Genomic DNA, 21,129 nt, shown 5'->3' with positions numbered 1-21,129 from the left:
TCCTAGTGAATACAGCCAGGAATGCTAAGCATTCTCAGGTGTACCTCAGTGCCCCCCCCCCCCCTCCCCTCATATCGAGCAAGCCTTGATAAACAGAAAGCTGATAGATGGATCTGGGGTGGGAGGCCGGGTGAGAAGCCTGTGTCCTAGCTCTCTGCAGTGAACCCTCTCTATTTTTTTTTTGGTCTGTGTATAGATTCAGTAAATGATTTCTTTATGGCCTCAGTCCATGAGGCGACAAATGTAAATACTTCAGCTAAGGCCCAGGACAAAGCCAACCTCCACGAGTCCTAAGGCTTGTAATCATGGCTGTATGGCCATCACTACTTGGCTGTTGTTTCAAGGGTGGGAGTCATCTCCAAAGCCATGGGATAGACGGGCAAAGGGAGACTACGTGTGCTGAATCTCCAGCAACACCAAACATCTTTTCAGTTCTTGTGCAAGGGGGGGGGGGGGGGGGGGGGGGCTGACTGAGGAGAGCTCTGGCCCAGCAGCACCTTCCACATGCTCCTCCTCCTCCTGCCTCCAAAGGCAAACCAGGCCCATGGTCCCACCCCTAAACCACTTCCATCACCCCCCTGTGGTGGATATAAGGTGCAGAAAAAAAGAGAGACAGCGGCTCAGGGCGTAAGAAAAGCAACATTTTTATTTTATTTCAAATAGAAAAACTATTCTGCAAGCAGGTGTGCTGCTGTCACTGGGAAGAAGCCATGATACTGGATACACCTGAAATGAAAAAGGAAACAGCTAAAACAGATTAAACCCAAGGAGTTCACCCACCTTCGCCAAATCTTTACTCTTCATCTAGAAAAATCTGCAAAAAAAAAAAAAAAAAGAAAAATGGAGGTCATGAACCTCAAGAGAATGGGAAGTTGCCAACGGGGGTGGCAAAGTGGCAGAGCAGCCTGCAGTGGGCAGTCACAGTGCAAAAATAGGAACCCCACAACCTGGGTTCTAATCCTAGTTTTGCCATGGACTCAGAGTTCGGCATTCGCTTTACCTGCTCCTGCCTCAGTTATTCTACGGAAGTGGCTTTCCTCTTGCAGGAGGTAGTGTGGGTAAAAGCAGTGCCTTCCTGTACGTTCCACCCATGCACTTAGCAAAGGTCCCTAAACGCATATTTATTTATTTATAGGGTTTTATATACCGTTATTCGGTAGAGCCATCATAACGGTTTACAAATCTGCAATTATCATCCAACATATGCAATTATCTTACAATTAAATGGAGTTAACATAGTAGTTGGGAACAGTAGGGTTTTGTGAACAATCAACATATTTTCTTAGTCGTTGAATAACAGAATATTGCGGAGAACATTATCAAAGAACTTAATGGATCAAGGGAGTGAACAGGGAGGGGTAGAAAAGGAGGGTACATCAGGAGAGCATGAAGAGGAGGATTATGCTTGCGAGTTCTATTGAGTGCTGGGATGATCAGGTGTCAGATAGTTAGAATAGAGTTTGCGGAATAAAAATGTTTTTAGGTCTTTTTTAAATGTTTTTTGGATGTGCTGGGTCCTCAGTTCTATGGGTAGGGTGTTCCAAGTTTTGGGGGAAGCAATGGAAAATGCTCTCTCTCGCGTAGTTGAAAGATGAGCGTCTCTTAAGGTGGGGATGTTTAGGAATCCTGTGTTGGATATTTCCCCCCCCCCCCCCCTCCAAAAAAAAACAAACCCCCCAAAAAAAACAACTTACTTTCAAAATCAATCTTCTCTACAATGTTCTTGGGTTTGATATTTTCCTCCTGGCTGCAGATAAAAATTTTCCCAGTATCCGTCTCTGTCCAGCCATACTTGCTCATCCACACTCTGAGCTGGTTGTCTACGGCAAGAGACGAGAGGGAGGTGCTTACCCATTACATTTTTAGACAGACATGAGGCACAAAAGCATGACTGGTATTGTTCCTGTGCTGCCCTGTGAACAGCAACCATTTGCTTCTACAGGGTCAAACTGCTTCTTCCATTTGCAGGGAACTCTGAATCCTCCATATTTATAGAGACCACAGGGTCGCCACTTAGCCAAAATAGCATTTTACAAATTGAGAGCATTAAAACCTTTAAGACCTTCTCTCCCTATGGCCATGTTCAGACTTGTGCTATGACCTTTGGTACGGTGCTATTTGCACTACTGTAGGACGTAGCCTTTATGGAGGGGTGCCTGACAATCTGCTAAGAGCATTAACAATGATGCAGCATGGGCCTCACGTGTAGACACCCACTTAAGGAACTGCATTGGCTTCCAGTTAAATGGAGATCCAAGTTTAGGCTGCTGGTAATTGTACATAAATTGATGGGTCCTGAAGCATGTTCTTCACTGCGTAACAAACTTGACTGACATGTACCCTCCAGCTCTTTACGGGCCAGGCTCTTGAAAGTGCCTAGCATAAAAGTCTACAAGTATGCACAGTCACGCACTCAAGCTTTCCCATTTCTGTCTCCGACTCTGAGGAATCTGCTGCCAGTGCAAATAAGGGGAAAGCAAGAGCATTCAGGAAGCAGCTTAAAACCTTGTTTTTCAAGGAAGCATTGGAATGAAGGTTTTAATTAACGGTTTAGTTATTTTACTGTATATATATTCATTTAAGTATTACCCACATAAATAAACTTAAGTACTGTTTTATGTGATCATGTTTTTATTATGTATTGCTCCTGCTATCGTAATCCACGCTGGACTGGTTTCTAGGAAGATGTGGAAAATAAGATTTTAAATAAATAGAATACTATGATGTAGCTAGATCTCTTGAGGGCACTCATTTCAATAGGAGTACTTCACTAGTATTTACTACTTGTTTCTCCCAAAGAATGCTTCTGTAATTACCGAGTGCTCATGGGGGATCTATTACTATGAAGAAGCAGAAACCTAAGGGCAGCCTGACCCCTCAGACAGTCACAAAGAGTCACCAAATAGAGTCTGACTATCCAGCAATTCTGCTCAAGGACCAATCTAGCTACACCAAGGCACAACTCACCTGACAAATCCCCCAGCATCTCTGCCAGCAGCCATCGGTCAATGTGCTGGTACGTGATCCCCACCACGTGGCAGATAACTGAGGAAAGAACGGAGACCGGCGCAATCCAATTAAAAGAACACGTTACAGTAGGTCACAGGGCCAACTAGCCCACAGGTCATAGACAACCATCCTGAGATCACATTCCACCAAATGCAAGACAATACTAACATTGTGTCATTTTATTTATTTAGAAAACCAAGAAGTGAGGCAACAGCTTTTTCAGTTTTATTAGAATGCCTATAAGAGGAAGGAATGGGATGTTCTCGGAATCACAAAACATAGACAAGTGATGGAAGAACCCCCTCCAAAGATACAGCCTACCTTATCTGCTATCCATTTGTACCAGCTCATCTCTCCAATCCCTACCACTTTCTTAGAGATCCCCTGTGTTTGTCCCATGCTTCCCTGAATTCAGATATTTTCCTTATCTCCACCACCTCCCTCTGGGAGGCTGTTCCATGCATCCACCACCCTTTCTGTAAAGAAATATTTCCTTACATTACTGCATCTACTCCCTTTTATCCTCATCCCATGATCTCTCATTCCAGAGCCTCCTGTGCATGGAAACCTTGAAGGTATTTAAACATCTCTAACATCTTTCCCCAACCCACCTTTCTCCTAGGGTGGACATGCTTAGATCTTGAGGTCTGCCCTCATCTGCTTATGACAGAGACAACGAGCTCTGCTCGTGGAACTGCTCTCTCCCCCGGAGACGCCATCAGGCGCACACACGATCCTCAGTGAGCTGTGTGCGCAGCTCTCCACAAGCCAGGCAGCTGCTGTGTGACTCTTCCCCGGTGCCATTAACACGTACTGCAAACAGCGTGGCGGTCTGCCTTGCCAGGATCCCACCGCAGATACCAAATGCTAGTGCCTGGCCTGCCGTGTGGACCCTGCCGCAAGACAGCTGGCTTCAGAGCCTTAGTCCCTTGCAGCCAACAGTCACAGAGTCCTCACTTTGTTTTTCTTTCTTTTTTTTTTTTTTTTTTTTAAACAAACTTTACTTTGAGAGAGAAAACAAAAAATACTTCCCTCAAGGCTGCAGAGATGACCACGGGCTCCAAGACAGGAGGAGGGATCTGGATCACCAGATATCCTAACTCCACATAGTCCAGGGTCACAAACCCCCTGTTCGTTTGCCTCAGCCAAGAGGGATGGCCCCACCGTGTACCTAATAACCTGCTGGAAGGGCTTTCTTTGCTGAACTTATATATATATATACATACACACACACACACATACACTCTAGATTGTAGGTTTTCCACCTCTTATCGGCTGGAGACAGACAAATACTGAGAGACTGCAGGTGTCACACTAGGTTAGGAAGCAGTGTCAGTAAAGCTTTTCTTCTCTGTCTCCATCTGCTGGCAGGGAGGCAAAACTCAGGAGTCTAGACTGATCTGGGTTATGAACAGGAACCCACCTTGCTCCTAGAGTATATATGTTTAGATCTTTAGGTCTGATTTCCTATGCTTTAGAACAAAGACCATTCTGGTAGCCAACCTCTGCACAGACTCCATCCGGTTTATATTCTTTTGAAGGTGCGGTCTCCAAAACTGTACCGTATTTCATATTTCATCTCACCAGGGACTTCTACAGGGGCAATATCACCTTTTTTTTCTGCTGACCATTTCTCACCCTATGCACCTTTTTCGCTTTTGCCACTGCCTTATCCCCCCCCGTTTGGCCATCTTAAGATAATTAGATATGATCACTCCCAGATCCCGCTCGTTTCATTCTTAAAGCATTTCACCCTCTACATTGTACCACTGCCTTAAGTTTTTGTTGCCCAAATGCAAGATCATAGCTGCCAGATTCTAGAACATTTACTAGATCACAGAAACAAGTCAGCAGAAAAAGAGTGAATGGTCTACCCGGTCTGCTCATCAACTCAACTCATTTAGCTTTACTATTCCCATCGCTCCCTCGGAGATCTCCTGTGTTTATTCCATGCTTTCTTCAATTCAGACTCGGGCCATGCTTTAGCCCAAGGCATGCAAGCGCAACATTCAGGCCCCAGCAGGGGAGGAGAGGCACCGCAAGGCCGCCGTTCCTCCTCCTCATGTTTGGCCAAGAGCCGGTGAGTGAGGGGTAGTCTGCACGATGGAGAAGGTACAGAGAAGGGCTACCAAAATGATAAGGGGAATGGAACAGCTCCCCTATGAGGAAAGACTAAAGAGGTTAGGACTTTTCAGCTTGGAGAAGAGACGACTGAGGGGGGATATGATAGAGGTGTTTAAAATCATGAGAGGTCTAGAACGGGTAAATGTGAATCAGTTATTTACTCTTTCGGATAATAGAAAGACTAGGGGGCACTCCATGAAGTTAGCATGTGGCACATTTAAAACTAATCGGAGAAAGTTCTTTTTTACTCAACGCACAATTAAACTCTGGAATTTGTTGCCAGAGGATGTGGTTAGTGCAGTTAATATAGCTGTGTTTAAAAAAGGATTGGATAAGTTCTTGGAGGAGAAGTCTATTACCTGCTATTAAGTTCACTTAGAGAATAGCCACTGCCATTAGCAATGGTAACATGGAATAGACTTAGTTTTTGGGTACTTGCCGGGTTCTTATGGCCTGGATTGGCCACTGTTGGAAACAGGATGCTGGGCTTGATGGACCCTTGGTCTGACCCAGTATGGCATTTTCTTATGTTCTTAATGTTTCTCTTCTGGGGCAGGCAGGTGGGCGGGCAAGGGTAAATGTGCTGTTCTGCTGCCACCAGGGCCCCAGTCTCCCATGACAGTTTGCCCAAGACTGGCCAATTCCACGGCAAGAGCGAAATTTGTGGCCCTGGCCATGGCCGAACAATCACAGGAGACTGGGGCCTGATAGAGAGTGAATTGGACAATTCTAAGAGAGGAGCAGACCTGGAGAGTACAGGGAGGTAGGGAGTGGAGCTCAATTTGTATATCATCACCAGGGACCTCTCTGTTCCTGCTGACCATTCCTCTCCCTGGCTTTTGCCATCGCTTTATGCCACTGTTTGGCCACCCTAAGATCAGCAGCTACAATTAGCCCCACATGCCACTTTTTTTTTTTCTTTTTTCTTCATATTTAAAAGAATTTCACCCCCAATACTTTACTTCTCCCTTGGGTTTTTGGAACCAAATCTGTGAGTCTGCATTTTCAGCATTAAATCTTAGCTGCCAGTCCCTAGACCATTCCTTCAGTTTCACTAGATCCCTCCTCATATTTTCTACACCCTGTTGCAGATTTTGATACTATCGGCAAACATACAAACCTTTCCCGACAATCCTTCCACAAAGTCACTGACAAAAGTGTGGAAAAAATGGTCCAAGATACACCGCTTGTAAGGCACCCCTCCCCCCTCCAGAGCAAACTTCATTTACCACTACCCTTTGTTGCCTCCCACGCAACCAATTTCCAACCTGGACCGTCACTGTCTGCCCATATCAAGGGCGCACAATTTATTTATAAGTCGCCTATGCATAACTGTGTCAAAGCTCTTACTGAAATCCATCTAGCGCTCTCCCTTGATCCAACTTTCTGGTCACACAATAAAAAAAAAAAATCAGATTCGTCTGATAAGATCTACCTCTGATAAAGCCATGCTGCCTCAGACCTTGCAATCCATTGGATTGCAGAAACTGCATTACCCTCTGTTTTAGCTGCGATTCCATTCATTTGCTCGTCCTACAGATCACGCTAACCAGTCAGTAGTTCCCAGCCTCCTCCTTACTACAGAACAGAAACCACATCCACTAGTCTCCAGTCCTCCGGAACTAATCCCAACTCTATATAAGCATTGAAAAGGTCAGCCAGCAGAGCTGCCAGGACATCTCTAAGTTTCCTTAATACCCTCGGATGTATCCCATCCGGCCCCATCGCCTTATCTACTTTAAGTTTAGTTAGCTCCTCTCAAACACACTGTCCTGAAAATCGATTGTGGTTTACTTCATTTCTAATCTTATTTCTCGGCATTTTATGTGGCTCTGCTTCCGGCCCTTTGCTGGAGTCATTTTTTGTTACTTTTGCTGAGGATGTATATAGAGGGTAGGCTGTATGGATTCAGAGTTTTCACCCAGACACAGACTAGTTTGAAGGCCAAGGGCCAACCACTGAGTGAACTCTTATTTACTGTTTTGCCCTGTGAAATGTTTACGAACAGGCAAGAGTCTGTTTATTTAGTTATTCCACTAGGTCTATGATGAGAAAACTAGCAATTAACTTATGCTAAAGCCTGAGAGAGAATGAAGGCCAGACAGTTGCGCCTGAGATTTGATAAGAAATCAGAAGGAGGGAACATCACTGCTTTCACAAGCGCTTGTAGTGTGTAAGGAGAAATAAGATAGAGTAAGATGAGAGAGCTGGCTCCTGGATGTGATAGCACAGGTTGAGCCTTTGGAAAGATGTAAACTTTTTATACCATTACTTCTTCTATGTGACCTGATTTTATTTGTTCTATCCTCCTGTTGCTCAAATAAACTTAAGTACCTGGAACCGTGATGTGTGTGTGACTGTGTAGAGAATAAGCTCCTGGGTTCAAGCCCAGTAATTGTGTTTATATTGGGCAAGCCCCTCAGGTAGCCCCCCTCCCCAGGTCAGCATGCCAGTGTGCATAGTCTGAACCCAGAACACCCTTCCACAGTGAAAACAGAACTGAGATATTTGTTAAGCAATTTTGCCCTTTCCTCATATTCCTCCCCTTCATCTCGGTGTCTCGCAATGCTGCTTCTGCACTTCTATCATTAATATATTTAAAAAAAAAAAAAAAAGGGACGCCCTTTTACTGGTATTTACTATTTTTTCTTCCATTTGACTAATTTCCCAGTTTCTCTTAGCTTTTCCAGATATTGTTGCCTGTCTTCCCCTTTATGATCTCTTGTAGTTTATCAACGCTAACCTTTTCTCCCTTACCTTAGCAGCTACTTCTTTAGAAAACCATAGCAGCCTCTTTTTCCTCTTTGCTTTATTTACCTTATAATTGTCCTTATAATAGTTCCTTTTAGTTTTGCCCACTGCTCTTCTACTTCCCCTAGATTTTCTCATCCACGTAACGACTCCTTGAGGTACTCCCCTATTTTAACAAAGTTAGGTTTCCTGAAGTCTAGGACCCTCGCCTTTGAATGAACCCTCATTTCTTGTGCTCTAATACCGAACCACTACATCAGCGATACAGTCCCCATTAGCAAGCATCAGGTCCAGTACTGCCCTGTGGGTTCTGTTACCAACGGACAGGACAGGTCTTCCCTGCTTCTGTAAGACACTGCAGCCGGAATGTTCCAATCAACATCTGGCAGAGTGAAGTCCCCTAGCAATAGCGCCACCCCCTTTCATAGCAAGTTTGTGAATCTCTTTTTTAATGTAAAGTTTAATGTAACTTTACCTTCTATATAGTTGTTAATTGGTTTCCCCTTGTTACATTGTAAACCGGTACGATAAGACTTGGTCTTGATCATCGGTATATTAAAAGAATTTAAATAAATAAATAAATCTCTGTGATGGAGGTCTGTATATTACACCATACAACTAAATGTTCCATTCCCTCTTTCAAGACTAACCCACAGTGCCTCCTCTTTACCCATAAGCCCTGCAATTCTGTTACTTTAATATTATTTTCTATATATAGTGCCATGCCACCTCCTTTCCTTCCTAACCAGTCCTTCCTGGACAGATTACAGCCCGGTATAACTATATCCCAGGCATGGTTTTCCATGTACCACATCCCCATGACAGCCATGTCACTCCTCATGCTTTCCACACCTCTCTGGGAATCTATCCTGTTGCAGATTTTACTATCATCTACTAAAAGTTAAAAAATGCAGTAACATAAAGAGCCCTAGCGGTGAAGATCGGCAGCACGTGGCAACTCAAAACTATATTTTTATAACGCAAAACTTCTACAGGCAAAGGGCAAGGTTTCCAGAGCCACATGTACAGTTTGAAAGGGTCACGTCAAAGTGACAAGGAGGTAGTGCAGAAGACTTGGGTGTGATCTTTATTACATATAAACAAGGAGAAAGAACAGAGGCCTAGATTTGCAAGGAGGTTCCCTCCATTGATGCCTTGAAATTCGTATTCTCTGCCGCTCCTTTCCAGGAAGTAACCCTTCTTTCTTGCTTTTTTCCCACTTCTATTTAATTTTCCCATTTTGGTCCGGCAGGCTGTGTTTCTCTGCCGTTCCAATAAGGGATATAACTACAAGCACGGCACGGTGAAGTATTTAAATGAATGACATTTTAAAACTAGGAATAATACTAACTTACAATATCCAGAGGAAGGCAGTTTGATTTAGATAAAACTGAGTATTTGAAGGGAGCTTTGGACGGAACGTTGCAGGAGGAAGTAGATATATTTTATGATCCGTGGCAAGAAGCATATCTGCGTAAAAGGAGAACTGGTTCTTACCTGCTAATTTTCATTCCTGGAATACCACAGATCAGTCAGACAAGTGGGTTCTACATCCCTTCCAGCAGATGGAGGCAGAGGAAAAAAAAAGACGTTTCTGAAACTGCTACGTAAGCTAGAGTGCAACCTACAGTCCCTCAGTATTGACCTGTAGACAAGCCAAGATGTAGACAAATCCAAAAGCTAAACTCCTTCCACTACGTGAGCAGGGGAACAAAGGTAGAGTCCTTCAACGCGAGCCCTTATGTCCACAGCAGGGATCAAAATCCCTGCTGTGGACATAAGAACGACAAGGCTTTTCAGTCTTCCCTATGATACACATGGCCGAGAGAGAGCGGTCTTTTAATAGGGAGTGATCTGGGGTATTCCAGGAACAAAAATTAGCAGGTAAGAACCAAATTTCCTTTCCTGTTCATACCGGGATCAGTCCGGACACCTGACACATACCCTAGCTTCCCTAAACCGGGAGGGAAACTGAAAGACCAAGTCACACACATTCCCCAAACAGCATCTCATCAGGCACCGGAACATCTATTCAATAATGTCTGGTGAAAGCGTGAAGGGACGACCAAGTTCCCGCACAGCAGATCTCCGGCGAAGAAACCAATTGACTCTCCACCTAGAAAGCTGCCTATGCTCTGGTCTCTTCAGGATGCGCCCTTCCTTTTCCCTCACCACACAATCATAACTTTCAAAGCCTTGCATCCCCCTTCTTTGCTCCACAGAAGAGGTGATCAGACCTTCAAAATCCACTGGTAACCTTCAGACACCGAATTAAACACCGAAGGACATCCAACAAATGTAACTCTCTGGATCCGTCACATTCAGATGCCGGAATGCATTAAGTTCAACCGGCTGACCTCAGATAGAACGACAAAAAATGACGGAACTGTCTGCCACAAACCCCATTCACTGAGATTTGAAGGACAAGGCCTGAAGTTCCAATGAAGTTCCAAAATTCGCCTGGCTGAACAGAAACACCATATTCAGAGAAAGATCCTTCGGGGATGTCCCCCACAACAGCTCAAAAGAGCCATAAAGCACCAAACAGAGGGTTCAAGAGGGGTACAGCTAACTAAGGGGACGACGTAAACGCTTAGCGCCAGTCAGAAAACCACATCTGGATGGAGCAGCAAAGAAACTCCATCCATTACCTTGACAAAAACAGCCTGAGACTGCCATCTGAATACAAAGAGAGTTACACGCCAATCCCTTCACAAGATACTTTACAAAAAAAACCATTGGCATCCAATAATGCTCAGTTAAATGAGTTACAGGCTAAAATGTATAAACCCAAGGAATCCGAGGATGAAAATCCGCGGGTGCCCTGGTATTCTGCTACTTCATTGTAGCCTGTTAGAGACTTTGTCTACTCCTGTTGGTTACATCTGAGGTTGATGATTAGATGACCCAGCATACCCTCCGCACATAGGAGGGAATCAGACTCCCATTCAGACAGGGCAGAAAGGCTGGCTCAAGGACATCCCAAAGCTTGGAGTACTCATCGCGATGGTGGCCCTAGTAGTCCTGAGTCACAGCCTGTAGCTCTGCGCTCAGAAGCAGCAAGTGGCAGTACTCTCTCTCCATTTCTGAGCCCCAAGCTGAGAAATTAGCTTGAGGGATATATTAGATCTGGCTGTGTCAACCCCACAAGCCAGACTTGAGAGGTGTTGCGTTAAGTTTACAGATTGTAAGCATAGCTCTCTCAGAGAAAACAGACTTAGTCACAGGCAGACTAAAGAGACAAAGGCAGGCAGGTATCCTTTACAGGAAGTTCCAAGGGCAACTGAGGCTGCTGTAAATGGGATATAAACTGTACATGTCCCTTGGTCACTACAGATTTGGTGGTAATTAAAAACTCCTTACAAACGTTTGGTGGTGGGAGTCACTTCCAGCACATTTTTACCCTTACAAATAAAGGGGCCGATTCAATACTGTGCCCTAGCCGCTGTGCACGGCCTGACACACGTCCATAACCCCCGATCCAATACGGGTATTAGCGCATCCAAATCGCCACGTAGCTAGTAGCGCTCATCACATGGAAATCCACATGGGGCTGGCATTTAAAAAAACAAAACAAAAACATTTTTGGACAAACAATACATACACACAAGATAGATGGTCCAGGCTATGTATCTTGTAAGTGTATATGCCGGTAGCAGGAGAAAATGGATGCTCGTAGATTGAGCGTCCATTTTCCCAACCTGCTTGACAGCCACCACTCCTGTGCGCCTGATTCCGAGGAGGCGCTAGGGACGCACATTCGTCCCTAGCGCCTCCTTTTTAGGAGGACCCCTCATTTTAATATTGGATCGGGAGCTCAGGAGAGGTAGCTGGGCGCATGGTAGGAAAACGGGTGCTCAACACAGAGTGCCCGTTTTCTGCCACATTTATTGCATTGGCCCCGCTGAGTGGGTTGCAGGATAATTTTGGCCAGCTGAAGGCCTGGCATGCCGAAGCGCAGAATGTAATTGAAATGCTATCAATTCATCTTAAGGATGCAGTTTTTTTAAAAACCATTGTTAATACAATAACTTGAGTATGGGTTAATATTTTCTAGTTGAAGGGAACAAAATGTCTAACCAAGAGATGGGGGGCAAAGGGAATGGGTTGCAGGGGATTGAGGGAGGTGATAATGTTTGAGAGTATTTATGTAGAAATGTTATTTGTTAATCTGGTTAAAAATTCTATAACCAAGTCTATATTCGTTGCATGGAACAGAGCCCAAGATACAAAGGCTGTACTAGGTTTGTTCGTTTCCAATTAAGTTTAAAAAAAATAAAACAATAAAAGGTAAATGGGGGAGATGGTTTGTGATGCACAGGATGTGTTCCTGTTGCTCATGACATTGTCCATCTGCCTTTTGCTGCACTTACATTTTCGGACAGAATCCTCAAAGCCCATCACCCCATCCAGTAGGTCTAGGTTCTCATCCAGTGCCTGCTGCAGGAAGCAAGAACACAAACACAGAGTGAAATATTAGATAAGGACCCTAAGGCCAACTTCGTCTTCTTAGTTTGCCTCCTTTTCCAATGCCGTAGAGCCAAACTAATCTCTGGCTTTGCCTTTCCACCTAGGGATGTTCTGAGCTTATCCCAAGTTTTCTTTAATTGTTACAGTCTTGTTTGTCCACCACATCTCCTGGGAGGCCACCACCCTTTTTGTTAAGAAACATTTTCTAATTTATTTATTTTTTTTTTTTTTTTAAAGTGAGGCACAAGAGATGACCATGAATGCAGCAACACGGCTCTGTGGCACCCACTTGGCATGTTAATAAATGCTGGGTGAGATACTCCCCCTTTTCCCATCTCAGGTTTACAAAAGCTGTCCTAGGTTAGCATGGAAATGCACTTTTGGTGCTGACATGAAGATACATAAACTATGCTGACGATAAGGGAAAGCAAAGAAAAAACTCCAGAGGACATAAGACTGATCATTTTAAATAGCAACGCCTCCTCAAGACATCATATATTTGCAATCAGAACACTCTTACAGAAATAAGAAATGACTTCATGCAGAAGATGAAGACAGCATCTAACTGGCTGATGCTTTTAACACAACATATAATACCAAGGAGATTACATGCATAGCACCAAATGTTTATTAAACAGAACTTGCAAAGCTTCATGTTACAAACTGCGGAATTTTGTAAATAATAAAACTCCCTTTCTTTCAGCCTTAACAGAGGAAACATCAGCTTTCTGTACGGTGCATTTGATTTCTCTCTCTTTAAACACAACAGTTATGCTCCTCTCCATGTTTCTCCAGCTACTTACCCAGAATGACTGGAAGTGACACGTTTCCAGAAGATCCCCTAGGTATAGAATTTGCCTAATGGGCCTCTCTTCTTGCTATAGGGCAGGAGTCAAGGAAACTTGTACAAGTAGCAAAGTAAAATAATGATAGGACATCAAAAACTGGGAGGGGCAGGGACACAGTGCATGTGTTACAAGTTGTGTGTGTGTGTGTGGATGTGGAAAGATACAAAGCCAGTATCCCCCAAGCAGCTCCCCTGGCAAGATCCACTACCCCAAACACACATCTGGAATCCTGCAGGCTCCCTTCTTGACAGCAGCCGCTACACAAAGCACTTCATGCCACATGCACACACGGAGTCAGCACATCTACAGATGCCAGGATAAACAGTGTTTTTCGTCTGCACATCTGAAACCGTGTTTTGAGAAACATATGATTTCCCAAAACATGGTCCAGGGTGAGAACGCCCTCCCCACATCTGTTTACTTCTACCATTCTCACAGGGTGAGAACAGAGTCTAATGAAGTCTATCTTCTGGACACTTCCTAATTTGTCAGACTTAGGCCAAGCAATCCCATTATGGGGAGAGGAGGACTCACCTCCCTCAGAAATCACCTTCAAGGGACCATCTACCACTTTCAAGGAATAGAACTGATACCACAAAGTTATGGAGAACAGAGCAACAAAACCTGGAGAGACACATTCCAATCCCACACTACAACCAGTTTCACTGTGTGACCTTGAGCAAGGCCATTTGGGGGTCATTTACTAAAGGTTTTCTCCCATTTTGTGTCTACGGAAAAAATGCTTAGTAAATGACCCCCTTAATGTTCCTGAACTCAAACTTGTATATTATCTCTGCTTAGACTCACAAGAGCCATTTAGTCACCTGATTTCACTGTGCAGTGTTTACACACTTTTAGTTCTGGTATAAATACATGTGATTAGTGCCATACGTAAGAAAGCATTTGTCTTACGCTCTGACAATTTTACCAGTTCTTCCATCAGTTAAAGCCCAAACTGTACCCAATTAGAAGAGACAGCAGGGGGAGGGATATGATAGGTCTACAGTATCATGACAGAACTTGACCAGGTTAATGTAAATTGGTTACCTATTCTCTCAGATAATAGAAGGACTACGGGGCACTCCATGAATGAGCAAGTAGCTCATTTAAAACAAACCAAGAGAAAATTATTTTTCAGTCAACACATAGTTAAGCTCTGGAATTCACCGACAGAGGATGTAGTTACAGCAGTTAGTGTAACTGGGTTTAAAAAAAGATTTGGATTAAGTTCCTGGAGGAGAAGTCCATAAACTGCTATTAATCAATAGGGAATAGTAGCTTGAGATCTATTTAATGTTTGGGTACTTGCCAGATACTCGTGACTTGGTTTGGCCACAGGATGCTGGGTTTGATGGACCTTGGTCTGACCCAATATGGCACATCTTATGTTCCTTTCATATTTCCCATTCCACAAACAGAGCTGAGAGAGGAAGCAGCACACTTAAAGATGACATATTGTGAGGAAGGATACATGAGTCTGGTCAATCATACATTTACAGAGTGTGAAGTCAGTGTGGGGAAGGTTTGTCAGAGCTTTGAGCAGGATTTGAGCTGTTACAGTTGTTTGGAAGAAGGCAGGGTTAAACTGATACCTAAAATAGAAAGACAGTGGGGGAAAATGAGCCACAAGTCTTTCCAAAAGCTAAGAAATTCCTTCACTCTGTCTAAAGCCCAAAGACGTTTTGTAAGTAGCCAGGGCAGCGAGCCAGCCCATGTTCCCTCAGCTCTTCTCCTGGGTAGGAGGACGGGGAAAACACACACACTCACAGTTTCAGCACCGCCAAATTGGCTTCCAAGTCATAGGCATTTTCCTTGGCTTGAGTTTCCACATAACGTTCCAGAGTGGCCAGATTCTCAGGATTATACCTAGAAAGAGAAGGACCAAAACATGGGCATTCAAATTAATCAGCATCTGGTCCTTGCCTCCCTCTGGTCTTTCTCAAAGTAACATACTAACAGGCCGATGCAATACTGTGCGCTCAGGCTAGCGTACAGGTTAACCCACAGTTAGATGCTCGGCCATAACCCCTTATGGAAATGTCATGTTGAAGAGGCTATTAGCTACTCCCCCCTTGTGTAAAAAATAAATGTGTGCCTGACATTTTTTAGTCTCAAAAATTAAGCTGGTGTTAAGTCTTGCGGAGCCCCACACGTTAACAGAAAAGCAGAAAATTCTGCTTTTTTGTAGTTCCTCTGACTTAATATCTTGACGATATTAAGTCAGAAGAACCAAAAAAAAAAAAAAAAGGAGTAATGTTTAAAAAAAAAAGTTAATTAATGAGCGTTCATTTCCCTAACCTGTGCCTGTGCACAGGTTAGGGAAACGGACTCTAAAATTGTGCATCCGTTTTCCTAACCTGCACACAGCCACTTCTCCTGAGCCGGGGAGGCACTAGGGACAAACATTATCCCTAGCACCTCCTTTTTAGCTCAGTGGATCATTTGCCTACTGCATCGCGCACGTTAGGAAAGCAGGCGCTCAATCATGAGCAGAGGAAAATTGGTTCTTACCTGCTAATTTTCGTTCCTGTAGTACCCCGGATCAGCCCAGACTCCTGGGTTTTACCTCCCCTCCAGCAGGCGGAGACAGACCAATTTCTGTGGACTCTGTCGTATACCCCTGAGGTGTCCCCTAGGGTCTGTCGGTATTCCACTGTACCCAAGCAGAACAATAATAAAGATTCACAACTGTCACTGAACAACCTCCCCCCGAAGAGCAGAGGGAAATGAAGAACTCGTAACTGAAACTGAAACACAATGCCCTATAATTCTGACCCTAAACATGGGGGCATATGAAACTAACAACCAGAAATGATGAGCTACCGGCCGAGCGGACTCTCCCTGGGTGGGACTCTGGGCTGATCCGTGGTACTACAGGAATGAAAATTAGCAGGTAACAACCAATTTTCCTTTCCCTGTATGTACCCAGATCAGCCCAGACTCCTGGGATGTACCCAAGCTTCCCTAACCAGGGTGGGACTGCGAGAGTCCCGCTCTGAGAACACTGGCTCCGAACTCCCCAGGCTCAGGTGCCTGGACATCAAGTCTATAGTGTCTCACGAAAGTATGAGTAGACTTCCAGGTAGCCGCCCTACAAATCTCTTGTGGCAGCACCTGCTGACATTCTGCCCACGACGTTGATTGAGAGCGTGTAGAATGAGCCTCAAGCCCGACCGGAATCGACCGGCCCTGTACAAGGTATGCCAACACGATAGTTGCCTTGGAAGCTTTCTGACCCCTTCTGGGTCCACTCCATAAGACAAAAAGATGATCTGTCAAGCGGAAACTATTCGTGACCTCCAGGTAACTCAACAATACCCGTTTCACATCCAGCTTACGCAAATCTCTGGCCTCCGGCGAAGAGGAATCCAACCCCACAAAGGAAGGAAGCTCCACAGACTGATTTAAATGAAAGGCAGAGACCACCTTCGGGAGAAAGCATGGAACCGTGCGCAAGGAAACACCCGCATCCAAAATCAAAGGCTCGCTGCAAGATAACGCCTGGAGCTCTGAAATGCGCCTCGCCGAAACAACAGCGACCAAAAACACCATTTTCAAAGTGAGATCCTTCAGGGTTGCCCTCTTCAAGGGCTCAAAGGGGGCCGAGCAAAGAGCGCTGAGGACCAAATTAAGTTTCCAGGGAGGACAGGGATTCCCAACTGGAGGGCGCAAGTGCTTCACTCCTTTCAGGAACCTAGCCACATCAGGATGCGAAGCAAGCGCCACCCCCTGCACCTTACCTCGAAAACAACCCAACGCTGCTACTTGAACTCTCAAGGAATTAAAGGCCAGACCCTTGGACAAGCCCGCCTGAAGGAAATCCAGAACTTCCGGGATTGAGGCGTTGGCAGGAAGAATGTCCCGGTCCACACACCAGGACTCAAAAACCCCCCAGACCCTAACATAGGCTCTGGAGGTAGAGGTTTTACGGGAGTGCAAGAGCGTGGCGATCACCGCAGGCGAATAACCCCTCGAACTTAACCGCTGCCTTTCAAAAGCCATGCCACTAGACAGAAGCGATCGACCTCGCTGAAACAGACTGGCCCTTGGCGCAATAGAGTTGGGGACGGAGGAAACCGCAGCAGACCGTCGACGGCTAGAGTCAGAAGATCTGCAAACCACGGACGTCGTGGCCATTCCGGAGCCACTAGAATCACCATACCCGGGTGAACTTCTATGCGGCGCAACACCTTCCCGACCAATGTCCACGGAGGAAAGACATACAACAGAACATCCTTTGGCCAGGGTAGGGCCAGAGCATCTATGCCCTCCACTCCTGGTTCTCGTCGCCGAATGAAGAAACGAGGAGCCTTGGCATTGCGACACGTTGCCATGAGGTCCATGGTTGGCCTGGTCCAACGCTGGCACAGAAGACGAAAGGCCTCGTCTGAGAGCTCCCACTCCCCTGGATCCAACTGGTTTCGACTGAGAAAGTCTGCCTACACGTTGTCGACCCCGGCAATGTGGGAGGCCACAATCCCGAAGAGGTGCCGTTCCGCCCAGGCGATCAGCAGCCGTGCCTCCGTCGCCACCGGACGGCTCCTGGTTCCTCCTTGACAATTGATGTAAGCCACTGCTGTGGCATTGTCGGATAGTATTCTCACCGACCGCCCTTCCACCAAGGGAAGAAGAGCCTGCAACGCTAGCCGAACAACCCTGGTCTCCAAGCGATTGATGGACCAGGAGGATTCCATCCTTGTCCATTGGCCCTGCACCGCTGTTCCCCGACACACCGCTCCCCAGCCGGAGAGGCTGGCATTGGTTGTGACCACAATCCACGTGGGAATCTCCAAGTCTTCTCCCCGACGTAAGTTGTCTGGACACAGCCACCAATGTAGACTGGCACGCGCCACGTCCATCAGCGGCAATTGAAGCTGGAATTGCCGGGAAAATGGACTCCAGCGGGAGAGCAACGCAGACTGCAGATTCTAACCAAACAAATACCGGACTCCAGGGAAGCACCTCTTCCACCTGCTGGAGATGGAAGAATACTGACAGGCTCTAGGGGACACCTCAGGGGTATACGACAGAGTCCACAGAAATTGGTCTGTCTCCGCCTGCTGGAGGGGAGGTAAAACCCAGGAGTCTGGGCTGATGGGTACGTACAGGGAACCGGTTTGGTTTTTTTTGCATACTAACATTGCATTGGCCTGTAAATGATAGCAGAAAAAAAGCCCAAATTGGCCCTTTCAGTCTGCCAGGTTGCAGTTTTCCACTTTGGGTACACGAGCATAAAAATGGTCCCCTACCCCCACGCCTTTTACCTTTCGATCCCTTTCCTACCACTGCCGTCCATGTCAATGTTAAGCATGCCCCGAACCTGTTAAGATGCTGGCTTCCACGGTTTTCAATGGTAAGCCACTGCGGGTCAGTCCTTTCTTCCTCCCTCTCCCTTTGCTGGGTACCTCTCTCCCTGAACCCTGTCTCTCTCTCTGATGGGTTCCAGGAAAAAAGAACAAGCTACCTCCTAATCAAACTCAACTTTGCTCGCCTCCCTCTCCTTCTAGTCTTTCCCCCGATACCTGTCGATCCCCTTCAACAATTTGAGGACATTCGCTCGCATCTGCTCGAAGGAAGCCATGACAATCCGCACCGTAACAGAGACCGGAAGAAGAGGCGGGAACAGCGCCCGCTTCCGGCCTAGTAAAACCGCCCTCTTCCGGGTGCTCCCGGCTTAAAAAAAAAAATGGGACCGGGTTGCGGAGCGCAGGCGCATTGTCGCTAAATTGCTCTGCTTTATAATTTTATAGTCGGGCTTTTTTTTTTTTCCAGAAGCGGGTTTTTCACTGCGATCTCACAAATTCCTTGCTTCCTCATTCTCCTCTGTCCGACACCGGGAGGCGTGAGAAACGTCACGGGCCGCCTGCAGCTTCTCCCCCCTCCCCAGTGATAATAATGCTGCGCGTGCCGCTGCTCCTATCCCAGGGTGAGGGTGGGGTTAAGAAATAGTTAATCATCTCTATTGCAGCTGACATTTTTATTTTATTTCAGGATTATACGGCGCCATGTGGGGTTGCTCACGACGACAGGATGAACATATCTCTTTAACTAGTGGGCTGTAGGCCTGCAGTTGCTATGGAAACGTAAAACCCGAGCAGGTCATTGTGACTCTGAATCCAGAGGCATAGGTGTGAGTTTTGGGATGGGGGTAGGAAGAGCGATGTTCCCCAAACACTTCTGCTGCTGAATCGAAGCAGGGTACTGTTAGGGAAGCAGGTTTTACTTGTACTCCTTAAAATAAGCAAGTGCAGGCTGGAATTCAAAATTTTCTTTTTTTCTTAGGATCGCAACTGCGCGGTGGGTCTCCAGGTTTGGATATATGCCCATAGATTTGGAAGATGGAATAATAATAATGGTACTGGAGTTTTGAAGGAAAGAAAGTTCTTGAAAGGCAGCTATAGCTTGTTTATTGGGAATATGCTTTGTGTATAAGACTATATCTGTGGAAAAAAAATAATCATTGATTCCAAGTAGATTGCTTGGTTATATAGGGAGGTTTGTAATAGAAAAGCTAGAATCAGCATTTCACACATGGCAGTTCAGCGGGCCAATACAGCCTAAGAGTGGGGTGGTGTCCCCCAAACTACACATGCTTCGCTGCCTCGAGTCACAGACCCACCAAATCGGGCTTCACATTCCCATGGCAACCACCAATGAGCAACCAATTAGTCACATTGATGTGTTCACCCCGTCCTTGTGTGGGTAAGAACAGAGCACCAATTCACACCATGATCCTACTGCTCTTGCAGTAGCTGCAGCGTTCTCAGTCATTCACTAGTGCCTCAGGCCTTCTTCCATCCCCAATCTGCCTTAGTCTGCTGCCCTGTCCCTTCCCTCACCAACAGCATTCTGGCAGTGCAATGTGCATGCTTAAAAAAACCCAAACAATTTAATACAATCTGCAATAAATATTTCTTACAACCATCAAGTTATTTTATCTGAGCCCAACATTAGTTTTCAAACAGCAGCCAAGAAAGTTTGCAATTCACCTGGGATAGAAATAGTGTAAGCCTTCAGTGAGCTTGCACATCATTATTAGTTACTGCCGGCAGGGAAGCCATGGCTGGAGATCAGCAGGCAGCCTCTGCCATCTCAGTGTAAAATGCACATGCACTGAGCACTGCCCTTCGCTCCCCCTTCCCAATGTGCCAGCTAGAGCTAAGTGTAAGTTTGTTTCATGGTAAGTGATTGAACTGACTAAAGGATGCCTGTTCTAAGTGAGAAAAGAAAGCAAATAAAAACAGTTTAACTTTATATATTAAATTTATTATTCAAACAGAACATTTAAGCATTGATAAGACAATAGCAACAAACAAGGGCACCTGCAATCAATCACTTTCAGCTCCCCTCCAACACAAAATTAAACATACAAAAAGCAACAAACAAAAACCCTCTTTAAATAGAAAAATCCATGCAGTAGTAAACTTTTACACACTTTACAGTAGTGAGTGATGCTGCTAAGGCAGCAGTGTTGCTACTTAGGAATTAGGAAATCAATGCCATTCTTATAAAAAGAAAATTAGGGAGGACTGTACCATATTTTAATTAAGCACATGAGCTCTAGACACCATTTAAAACAAAAATAAACCATCTTTCCCTGTATGTACCCAGATCCATGCAGTCTCCTGGGTTTTGCCTCCCCTCCAGCAGATGGAGACAAAGTTTTACTGCCACTGCCACATAAGAGGAGGTGCCACCTGCACTCCATCAATATTTCTCTGTCTCCAGCAGATGGAGGTACAAATCTTACAGTCTGAGTTAAAAAAAAAAAAAAAAAGCCTAGAACTGCAGTTTTCAGCAGTGCTTGCCTCCCAGGGGGTTGCTAGGTCCTGGTGGGACCACCCCCCCTGGTGTTTGAGGCAGACGAGCAGGGGGGGGGGGGGCAGCTTGGACTCTTTTAGCTCGCTCCCTTTTTCACCTGACAGGG

At 45.5% G+C, this 21,129-nt stretch overlaps 1 protein-coding gene across 1 annotated transcript; it reads right to left on the bottom strand.

The window, feature by feature from the left end:
• Positions 1 to 620: 620 nt before the first annotated feature.
• On the bottom strand, positions 621 to 18,874 carry EIF3K (eukaryotic translation initiation factor 3 subunit K). Its single transcript, XM_029571164.1, has 8 exons — positions 18,725 to 18,874; positions 14,970 to 15,068; positions 14,674 to 14,794; positions 13,158 to 13,232; positions 12,258 to 12,324; positions 2,968 to 3,045; positions 1,695 to 1,820; positions 621 to 726 (listed from the first exon to the last, which is right to left on the bottom strand). The coding sequence occupies exons 1-8, from the start codon at positions 18,781 to 18,783 to the stop codon at positions 695 to 697; spliced, it is 657 nt and encodes a 218-aa protein (XP_029427024.1). The 5' UTR covers positions 18,784 to 18,874; the 3' UTR covers positions 621 to 694.
• Positions 18,875 to 21,129: the final 2,255 nt, after the last annotated feature.

The sequence above is a fragment of the Rhinatrema bivittatum genome, chromosome 11 (genome assembly GCF_901001135.1).
Source record: "Rhinatrema bivittatum chromosome 11, aRhiBiv1.1, whole genome shotgun sequence".
NCBI classification, from domain to species: domain Eukaryota; kingdom Metazoa; phylum Chordata; class Amphibia; order Gymnophiona; family Rhinatrematidae; genus Rhinatrema; species Rhinatrema bivittatum.
The sequence above is the reverse complement of the archived record's forward strand: the minus strand, read 5'-3'. Positions and strand labels throughout refer to the sequence as shown.